Below are 11571 nucleotides of genomic sequence, written 5' to 3'. Positions count from 1 at the left end.
CTCCAAAATTTTGATTATATTATCCCTTTGCTTAACAAAGTATAATACAAACGAAATGTCTTTTCAGCCCTGTTCAATTTGCACAGAGACCAAACTAGCAGATCCTAATTTAGAAAGGTTTTATTATGTACACTCTGAGCCCATGATGACATTTTATTGGTATTTCAGTTTATTAATTCAGATATACAGACTTTATATGAGATATTGGTTGTCTAAAGAAATAAAGTCCCATAAGAAGATTGCCTTTATCAGATTTATTCATCTACATTTTACAAAAATTTTATTTTATAGTTTTTGAAAAGAAGTATATCTGTAGCACTATATGTAGAACTATGGAATTTATGTTTTTACGTATTAGGAAAGAATAATTTCATATATAAGTGCAAATATTTTAAAAATCATAGGTTTTTTTGGGTTTTTTTTGCTCAGAGAGTACACTTTCTTGATTCAATTAGTCAACAAGTTTTTTTTCACATTTCTAGTGTCCTAAACACTAGACAGACATACAGTTAGAACAATTAGTGTACCCCAGGTGTATAATAGAGTTGTAAGCTGCTATAAAATATGGACTCTATTTTACAATGTTAGGCAATTGCAAAATGCAACAATTAAGTTATCGTAATTTAAGTTGTGAATTATGTGATATAAAGAATGACTAGAGACAGGGTTTGGGTAAGGGAGCTGAACTGGTGCCATCAAGGACTCATGTGGAAATTGAACTAAATTTTCAAGAATGGCTAGGATACAGGCATTCTATTTCTTTTTCAATTTTTTTTTTAATCATTGTGAACATAGTATAATCACATTTTGAAGCGTAGGAATAAGGAAGAAAAATCATCTATTAACCCTACCCCTCCTATTGATGTTCTGACATATTTCCTTCCAGTCTTAGCTCTGTATTTATCCTTTTAACACAGTATTAATCATAGTCCATATACTATTTTATATCTTTATTTTCTACTTTGCTGTATTTTATTTTTTATGTTTTGAAATTTTTATTTTATTTTTTTTTATTTATTTATTTTTGGTTGTGTTGGGTCTTTGCTGCTGCATGCGGACTTTCTCTAGTTGTGTTGAGTGGGGACTACTCTTCGTTGCGGTGCTTGGGCTTCTCATTGCGGTGGCTTCTCTTGTTGCGGAGCACGGGCTCTAGGGGCATGGGCTTCAGTAGTTGTGGCACGCAGCCTCAGTAGTTGTGGCACACGGGCTTAGCTGCTCCCTGGCATGTGGGATCTTCCCGGACCAGGGATTGAACCCGTGTCCCCTGCATTGGCAGGCAGATTCTTAACCACTGCGTCACCAGGGAGGTCCCTCTACTTTATTTTAGAAGCATTTTCCTAGTTGGCTTATAGGCTTCCTAACCATCATTTTAATAGATTTTTAATATTCTATGACATGGCTGTACCTTGATCTTTCCTGTATTTTTTGGTCACTTTATTTCCAGTTTTTATTGTCATGAATAATGTTTTGAGTTATGTTTTTATGCATAAGCCTTTTATATAGTTAGATTATTTCCTTTTTTCACTTCTCAGTTGTGGTATAGGTGGGCCGTAAAATATGAATTTTTTTTTACTTTTGTCTTAAGAACAGTGCCAGCTTATAATATTACCAACAACCTATGAGGGGACCTACTTCATCATATCCTTTCATATCTCATTTTTAAATAAGAATATCAAATGCTATTTTAGTAAGCCAAAAATAGTGCAGCTTTGTGTCGATACATTTTTCTGCACTTGTTTTACTAATAATATTTTCTCACATATGTGTTGTCTGTTCATATCCTGGGGCGTCCTAAATCTTAGATACCAGGTGATTTGTGTATGCCTTCTCAAACCTGAATGTTTTCTTCTGCCTGATCTTCAGTGTTTTAGTTTTATGATCGGTGGTAGAGTTTAAAGCATTTTGTTTCTTTTGCTTTCTCATGTTTAGGAAATAGCACAATATGGAATAGAGTTCAATAGTTGAAAAACTTGAAAGAGAAATACAGGTTTTTTTGTTTTAATTTGGTTTGCTTGATTTTGTTTTGTAACTTCCAATCAACAAATACTTATTATGAGGGGGCCTGTGGTGGTGACAAGACTGACCCAGTCAAAGATTTTCCAAACTAGTGAGGAATGCATATTAGTAAACATGTGATTAAAATAGTGTGATAACTACTATCATATGTAGAGTATTTTGGGGATTACAAAGGTGAAACACTTGTCTTAAACTAGGGCAGAAAAGGATTAGGAAAAGCATCTGCCACTGCGTTATCTCATGAACATTTCTCCTTTGTCCACATTATAATGTCCACATTATACGCCAGCCTAAAGATGTACCATACATTATTTAACTAAACTCCCCTGTGGATATTAAGTTGTTTTCTTGTTTTTCTCTTCTGTAAACAATATTGTAACAAACATCTTCAGATGGGAATCATAGTGCATATGTCTGATTATTTTCTCAGGGTGAATTCCTGGAAGTGACATTATTAGATTATACTATATGAATATTTTTTAGATTCTTGTTGCATAGTATTAGATTGCCTTCCAGGAAGTATTTGTTCCTATGTAGAGAGTATGAGAGTTCCTTTTTCATTATACTCTTGTTGACATTTTTTTAATATGGGTAAATATTATAAGTGACTATGGCATCTATTTTTTAATTTCTATAGCAGTTATCAATATGGTCAGACACTTTTATGGATTTATTGGCTCTTTTTTTTTCTTCTTGAGAGGTTTATATTCCTGTATTGCACCCATTTTTTTAAAAATTGGGGATGTTTGTCTTGCTTTTCTTCTCTGTATATTAATCCTTTTAACCCAGGAATTGTCTTTTTACTTTTGTCTTATGTTTTCTTTCTTTTTTGTGTATTTCTGTCATTTACCTCATGAATGAATTTTAAATATCTCTACTATTTTAAACATTTAATGATCTCAAGATCTGATAAATTTCAAAAGATGGTGTTAGAGTTGATATTTAAATGTTACTTTCCTTTCCTACTTTCTTCTTCTGGAAAGCCTAAAAAATTTAAATTTTGTGATATTGTAACTTAGAAGTATTATCAAGATTGTTTTAATTTTGAGAAAGACCTATTAGTATTATAAATTTGCATTTTTATTTGTTTAATGTTTTTTTCTTTTCTACCCTCCCACTTCCGCCTCACATCCTCCACCCCTTAGGTATGAAGCTCTCTTCCCATTAGTATTGTCATGTTTGATGTTTGTCTGGATACACATGGAACAAGAAACCCTGCCACAATCTGTTGTTTCCCGTAAACAGAAGGTAGCTTGTCAAAATCATTTTTGCATTTATTTAAGAATATTAGAGTATTCTCTATCCTATAAGGAGGTTGCGATGTTATTTCATCAAAAATTCTACTTAAAAATTTACAGTACTTAAGGCATTAATAATTAAGTTAATAATTAAGTCAAACAGTTTGTAAGGAAATTTTCACTTACAACAGAAAAGCATGATTTTATTGTTTCATGGGCATTATATGGGTTGGGCTTTTCTTAGAGATTATTTGAAAAAATCTCTGATGCAAAAAAACATTAATATAGGTGAAAGAATATAGGAGAAAGAATGTTCTTTATCTTGTTTGCCTTTGTTTTCACATCTAATTTTTCTTTCCTTCAGTTTATTTTCATTGGAATAATATTTATGTTGTCGCACTTCAATTTATGAATTTGATCATAAAGTGACATTTGTGTTCCAGTGTTATTTTTCTCTTTCTAGTCATTCTAATCCAAAATGCTTATTCTGTCACCTTAGTGATCATGGCCTCAGTCCAAATCTTAGACTGTTTATTCAACATAATATACTTTGAATTGGCTAAAAGCCAGCCAGATATTAAGGACACCTTTATCATGTTGAGCTAGAGAGTTAATTGATGTCTCTTGCCTTTATTTCAGAACTGAAGATAATTATAAGAAATTTGTGATAAAATATTTATAATTTTACTGAGGTCAGATAAAAGAAATATTGCAGGAAAATACCTTCATAGTTGATCCATTGATTCATCCTTAACTGGTTCTAGTTGAGTTCACAAAGAGTACTTGATGTTTTAGAATAAACAATTTCAATAAAGAAGAAACTTTATTGAAGTATATTGAGTAATTACTGGTTTTTAACTTTCAGTCCTGGAATATTAAAACAATACATGAAAAGAAGTTTTGATCAGATTCAAGTAAATGGTCAGACTGTCCTTAGTATTAAATATTCAAAATTTTAATAATTAAATATTATTAAATTAAAAATGAGGTTTACTGTGTTATTTTTTAAATTCTGTATTTTAACTGAAAGGAGATATGTCTTTTTCTAGAAAAGAGGATTAAAGCATCCTAAGAACTTAACAGAAAATTACATGGGAAGTGGGAGATAGGGAAAGTCTCCCTTTAAACTTACCCATGAGTTTTTCTTTTGTGGAAAAAGGGGGATTAAGCAAGAGTGCATCCATCATGTTGGAATTGAGAGGCTTTTTATTTTACCAGGACAGAAATATTTTGCTTTTTTATAGAGAGAAAATAATTTCTCTGGAAATGAGTTAACAGAAGAACAAAAAAAACAGAAAAATATTTAATTTATCCTGCTTTTTAATATCATACCATACTTGAGTTTGAGAAGATCGGGACACTGAGAAATCAGATGTTAGAAAAGGGAAAAATTATATAGGGATTTAAAAGTGAAGCATTTATACAGGATAATAAAAAGCTCAATTCTCACTTTTATTACACATGTGGCAATACTACAACTCTGTTCAGTATATTATTAACAGTATATTTTACCTTTCGGCAGATGTTATTAAGGTGAAATTAAGCTATAGGAAAAGATTTATTTGTTTTTGTTTGTTTTCTTGTCAGTACAAGTTATCTTTCTAGCTATTGTAACTTTGACGGTAAGTTTGCTTTTGAGGGTAGAAGTAAGCGAACTGTTATTGTGCATTTATAAATGTCTTCTTATCTCACAGGTCTCCAGTATCCAATTCACCTATAATACTGATATAACCCGGTTTCGAGATTTCTATCTGGATGACATCCGTAGGGCCTTCTTCCTTGTATCCTTTTTATGGACTTCTGTTTTAAGGCACTGCAACCTCCCATTTAATGGAGTAAGAAGAAGTGGGAGGGGTTTCTGCCTGTCATTTGGTAGTGGTATTACCTTGGAGGCCATTTAACCACCCTCCCAACCATAATTTTCTCATATAGTTTACACTTCAAAAAAATTCTGAAACTAGAGACAAGCATAAAGAATGATACAACAAACAAATGCATATATGTGTATTCTTGCCATCCAAGATATCAACAACTAATATTTTGTCACATATGTCACACATTTTTAAAAATTAAAATATTACAGCTAAAGACAGTCTCCTTTCAACTTCCAACTCCAAACTAATTTCCCTCATCCAGAAGAAACCACTATTATGAGTTAGGTTTGTATCTTTCTATGTGTATTTTATACTATACTCATGTTATATAACATCTGTCTCACAAGGTTTTTGGATCACATCAGAGGCAATGTTGTGTGAAAGTTATTTGTATTAGAAGTTTGAAAGACAATGTGACAGAATAAAGTCTCACTTTGGGAAGGCTGGCTGACTGACTTGAAGAAACTCATAGGGAGATATTTCCTTTGAACTTACTGTGGTGGAGTCTGGACCTTATAGGTCCGGAAAATAAATGTTCTTATTCTCTCCTCTACCTCTTGCCTTCACTCTCAATTTTGCTTTCTGTCTTTGCAGATTCCTTCCACTCAGCCTATACTAATAAAACACTTCTTCCTTTGAACCCTGCATCTCCCTAAATTATAATTTCATCTTGTCCTTTGTGTTTACTACCAAGCTCCTTGCTGCTACCATTTCCTCCCCATTTATGTACTATATCCTCAAGCCTTGACCAGTGCCTGGCACATAGTAGCTCTTCAGTATTTGTCAAATGTCTGTGCTGAAGTTGTCCTCTCGTGCTCTGCAGGGCCTTCCTGATTGCACAGTCTAATCTGTTCAGTTTTACTTGACCACTCTTATAACATTCAACTCAATTGATTTTTCTCTTTCTTTTCCCTTGACATCCAGAACATGATCCAGGTTCTCTTCTCAGCTTTTTACACCATCTCTATTCTCCTTCATGGAAACTTACTCTTCCTTTGCTCTTGAACCATGTATGTTTTTCTCCAAGCTCTATCGTTAACCTTCTCCTCTAATTGTGCCTGGGTAATGTCATCCTCTCCGATAGCTTTGACTGACACCTCTGTACAAACAACTCTAAGATCTACTTCTCCAGCCCTGACCTCTCTGACCTTAAGAGTCATATGTCCAACATCCTGCTGGGCATCACCAGATATATGTCCACACTGACTAATGACTGCCCACCCCTCTCCAAAATCACTCTCTGCCAGGTCTCATCTCATTTAATGGCATCGCCATGCTCCCAGCTACCCAGGGCATCAAACTTGTCATATTTAACAACTCCCTGTCCAGTTTTAAAGTTCCATGGTCTCCCCTCCTTCTCCATTTCTACTCTAACCACACTGGTTCAGACTTTCCTTGTCCCCAACATGGACTACTGAAATAGCTTCCTAATTGAATTTCCTGCCTCTAATTATTTGTATCCCTGATCCAAATATCTCACTGTTATTGGTATTTCTTATTTATATTACTCACCTAAAATGCTTGCTAGCTCTTCATTGTCTCCACAATAAAGTTCAAGGTTTTTTATTAATATGCCACCAATCTACATTTCTTGCTTCATCTTTCACTGTACCCTTCAATAAACCGTCAGCTTCTATCACACCTGTTTACTGTTTCTTGACTACATCATTTTTTTTTTTTTTTGTCTGCACCGGGTGGCATGTGGGATCTTAGTTCCCTGACCAGGGATTGAACCCCGCACCCCCTGCGTTGGAAGCATGGAGTCTTAACCACTGGATTGCCAGGGAAGTCCTTGACTACATCATTTATTTCCCACTGTTTACCTTTAAATTCATCTTATATACTTCTACATATCATCATAATCTTAGTCACCATATGAGCACTTTAAACTATTTTATTTATATTTATATTCTTAGTGCCTAGCTCTGCCTCTGACATGTACTAGATGATAAATCTTGGTTGGTTAGTTGACTGGTTGAATGCATGGAACAATGAAAATACTTAAGGCTCAAGTTACCAACGCAAATGCCGCTTTTTCACTGAAATTTGTCTTGATTCATACTTCCTTTTTAGTGTTTCTGTACTATTTTTGTGTATGTGTTTATGATAATAAAGTAACTAACATTTATTGAGCCCTTTCAGTGGGCCAGGCACTGTTTTAAATACTTTACTAGCAGTAAGTTCTTAGACCCCAATATAATTAATACCTACTTTTTATTACTGCACTATTACAAATGTAAGTTTAAGAAATGTCAAAAAGATGTTTACTTTCTCATTCTCTATTGAATTATTTTAAAACATGATATCTTATTTCTTCCTAAGTCTTTCAAAGAACCTGGCACGTTTCACATATAGTGGGCACACAGCGAGCATGTATGAAATGAAATCGTATTTCAGCTGAAAATGTCTGTCGCTTTTTTTTTTAATCATTAGCAGCCAACTACAAATAACAATAATCCAACTGTTTATGTTAGAGGCGAGGAAAATAGTAACCTTCCCAAGGTTACTAGTGACAAGTAAGGATGACCTCCCAGGCCTCGTTGTTCTTAGTACATTGCTTGTTCAGTCTGGTTCTTTCCAAATGCATTCACAAGGAGATACAATGGAACACTCATTTACAATAATTTATGATCAAATGTACAAGTAGAAAAGCAAATTACCCTCATGGTAGAATAGGTATATCTTTTCTCAATGAAAAAGAACTTTTATGAATTCTGACTTGTTTTGGCATTTCCTTAACTCTATTTAGGTTTTCTTCTTAATGACAGCCTTTTTTGGAACTGGGAATATAGCTTCTGTTAACAGGTAATTTAAAATAAAAACAGCATATGTATAACCAGAAAATAATACAAATAGGGATTTTGTTCTGTACCTTGCTTTTTACACTAAAGGATGCATTTTGAAAATTGGTATGTATCGGCACATACAAGTCTATCTCATTCGTTTTACTGATTTTGTAATAGTTCTTGAGACAATGTATACTTGTGCTTTAGTAAGAGTAGATTTCAGAAAAGTAGTTTAAACATGCTTTTTAGAAGAACATTCTTTTAAAGTTACAATGTGAATTCTAAACTCCTTTTTCTTTTTGTTGATTCCTTAGCTTTGATCTTGCCTCTGTCTATTGCTTTCTGACCGTGTTTAGTCCTTACATGATGGGAGCCCTAATGATGTGGAAGGTTGGTTTTCTTATTTTCTTAAGATACTGATTAATAAGATTATGAACTCATTGTGACAATTAAGATTATGTAACATGTGACATTAAGATTATAAAGTGACAGACTTAAGTCACATGGAAAGAAGATACCTTCTCAGACACTGTTGAATGGGAAGTCGGACACTTTAGCTTTTACTCCAAAATATAGTTAATCCTTTTACTTTACTCTTAAGCCCATTTAACTTCAAAAAAGTAGAGAGTCTGTTAGTCCCAGGAAGTCCTATCAAAGGTGATTAAAGACTGTGGGAAGTGATGGGTGGATCAAAACTGCCTTGCTCCTCCAGATCAAAGGCTCCCCGAACTGATGTTCCCCACGCCCGAGACGGCCAACATGTTACCATCTTTTCTCATAATCCCTGTACTTAGAACTGATTCATTCATTCAATAAATATGTCATTGAAGGTTTATCAGCACCAGCTGGGTACTGAGGAGTCTAAGATAATGACAAATTATCAGCTTTCCAGGGGTTCAGATGCTCCAATAGAATGTAATTCATGTTCTTTCCCTGTTTCTCTAGGATCATTAAGCTTGTCTTATTCCCTCTACCGTAGTGCCTGGCACATTTTATGTACTTAGTATATATTTGTTTAAATAAAGGAACTAATATCTGCCTAAAATCTGATTGCCTTCTATTCAGATCACAGAAGTAATAATTGTTAAAAGTATGTGTTTATTAAAGGATTAATATCCTTTTTTTTTGTTACTGCACTAATACAAATGTAATTTTAAGAAATGTTAAAAAAGGTGTTCATTTTCTCATGTCCCATTCGCTATTAAATTATTTTGAAATGTGTATTAATAGTTTCCTTAATCTTTATTTACATTTTTCTTAATGGTAGTTGTTCTTTTCTCAGTCTATTAAAGATCATGGGCCTTTAATTAAAAACAAGCAAAAAGAGAAAGAAAAACAGAAGTTTAAACTAAATGCTAGATTTATAATCTCCAGCTTAATTCAGCAAGCTTTACTGATGTAATATATTTGGTCACTTTCTTTGACTGATGTGGCTGGAAGTGAAAATTCTCCTGGACCTCTGTTTCAGTCATGTAGCCTTAACTACATGTAGCCTTTGCTTGAATAAGAGTCTTATGCAGTTTTGAACATCATTTCTTTTCCATATTTTCTCCCTCCCCTCTTTGTTTAAACATTGTGTATGTGTGTGTGTATTTTTTTTTAATTGGTCATTGGAAAGCAGTATCTCAAAATATTAACAGTGTTACCTCTGGATTATAGATTTTTCAACCAGTATAAATGTTATTATACCTTTCTCCATTTTTTTTTTTACGGAGTATGAATTTTATAATCAGAAATAAATTAGTATTAAAATAAAACAACAGCAAGCAATGGTAAAGCAGCTAAATCATGTTAATAGAGTTGTAGTATCAAATAACCAGATGAGTTCAGGGATCTGTGAATCAAATCATCAGGCTCCATAGTTTATTTGATTTGCGTCATTAATTATTATACTGAGTTAAATAGAACAAAAATTTGGAATAGGCTTTATTTGAAATATTTGTTGTTATCTTTTATACTACATATGCTATTGATGTGGATTTTTAAATCCGTTTCATCACCGTTCTATATGTCATTGGTATCATGGTTTTATTTCAGCATTGGCTTTTCACTAATACAGACAAACTTTGAGAAATTGAAATATTTCTTCAAATGCTACAGCTACCCATGGCATCATTTGTTGTTCTTTTAAACAGATTTTAATCCCCTTTGCTCTTGTGATGTGTGCTTTTGAAGCTGTTCAGTTAACTACCCAGTTATCATCAAAAAGGTAAGGTGAATGCTTAAGAAACGTTGAATTTGTTAGTTTTTAGGAAATGAGAGTTAACACTTTGAGGGTATTTTGTGTGATTGCTATTAAGACACAGTAACATAGATTTATTATAAAAATGAGAAAAAAATGTTTCACCCTTTTAGTCAGAATTCAGTTGTCATGAGAGGAAATTAGTTGATTAGAGCCTCTAGCAGAATAATATGCTTTCTCAACAATAAAATGTTATTAGAATATTATTCAAGCTAGAGAGGAGCCCCACTAAAAAACTATAAAATATAAACGTTAAATTTTTGTAGTTAATAACTTGTTTATTGTAGATATAACTGTGCCTAGAAACTCCAAGGGATACCATTCTGTTTTCTTTTGGATTATTTCTTAAATGTGTATTAGACAAATGTGTTAACATTATATCATTTTACATGGCTTGAAATTAACTTCTAGATGTCAATAATTTACATAGTTTCTTCGTCTTGATTTCTACACTTTTGGCAAATGGAATGGGAAGTATCCTTTCTGAGTTTCCAGGAATTTCTGGAGCAGTCAGTGTTAAGCAATCAAGACTCTGGAAGAGAAGCTGTCAACTCAACTATTTGCTTTTTTGAAGCAATGAAATTGTGTCATCAGCACAGGACTGATCAGCCTCTCTGAAAGACACGAGATAAATGTGTAGCTTCTTAGCAGTTTTGTTATTCTTGAATCAAACTGGAATATTCAATGCTGAAAGAAATAACTAATATTAGCATAAATTTGCATGTTCTTGATGAATTTAAGCTAGAACCAAGTGTAGCATATTATTATGTATTTGCCATAATAATAATAATAAAAATAATAAAAAGGTTTTCTTGCACTGTTTAAAAATAGTAGAAATCTCATTTCTAGATTAATTTAGTATATTTTTGCAGGATATTTACATGAATTTAACATTAAAAGCATTTATACCTTGTCAGTACCACATAGAAGATACTTAGACCCAATTTAAAAAAAGACTAGTAAGTGACATGTACTTTCTCACATCTCTGTTAACAGATGCAAGATTTTAGAAGGGCTTTTAATTAAAGTTTAAGAAGAGCTGGGGATATGTGGGATAAGAAGTAGAAGGCTTATCAAAATGTGTGTGTATATGTATGTGTGTATTTGTGTGTGTGTGTGTGTGTGTGTGTAGTAATTTTAACCTGAGACTAGTACGACGAAAAACTAAATACAAAGGGAGAGTTTTAGTTTTGTTCGTTTAGTATTTAGTTTGTTTAGTATTTGGTTTTTTTACAACGAAAAACTAAATACAAAGGGAGAGAACTGAGGCAAAGATGACAAAGTTGTGGCTTTATAAATGTCTTCTCTCTCGACCTTTAAACCTTTACAAGTCACTGACATTCCCCCCTAATATAACACTGACCCCTCAAACTTAATATGTCGTACATTGAACCCAGCAATTCCCTTTCTTCCTG

General features: G+C 33.1%; 1 protein-coding gene across 3 annotated transcripts in view; it reads left to right on the top strand.

The window, feature by feature from the left end:
• The window catches only part of PIGN (phosphatidylinositol glycan anchor biosynthesis class N), a 104847-nt gene that overhangs the window by 63674 nt on the left and 29602 nt on the right, over nucleotides 1–11571 (top strand). For 2 of the 3 annotated variants that reach the window (XM_068563507.1, XM_068563506.1), the window contains exons 23-27: nucleotides 3162–3264; nucleotides 4949–5035; nucleotides 7878–7933; nucleotides 8229–8304; nucleotides 10050–10123. In XM_068563507.1, coding sequence (XP_068419608.1) covers nucleotides 3162–3264; nucleotides 4949–5035; nucleotides 7878–7933; nucleotides 8229–8304; nucleotides 10050–10123 — 396 coding nt within the window. Of the gene's footprint in view, nucleotides 1–3161; nucleotides 3265–4948; nucleotides 5036–7877; nucleotides 7934–8228; nucleotides 8305–10049; nucleotides 10124–10651; nucleotides 10904–11571 lie in introns of those variants that run through there. The other variant, XM_068563508.1, reaches the window with a different exon arrangement.

This window comes from Eschrichtius robustus, chromosome 14, assembly GCF_028021215.1.
Source record: "Eschrichtius robustus isolate mEscRob2 chromosome 14, mEscRob2.pri, whole genome shotgun sequence".
NCBI lineage: Eukaryota > Metazoa > Chordata > Mammalia > Artiodactyla > Eschrichtiidae > Eschrichtius > Eschrichtius robustus.
This window is presented reverse-complemented; position numbering and strand designations above follow the sequence as displayed.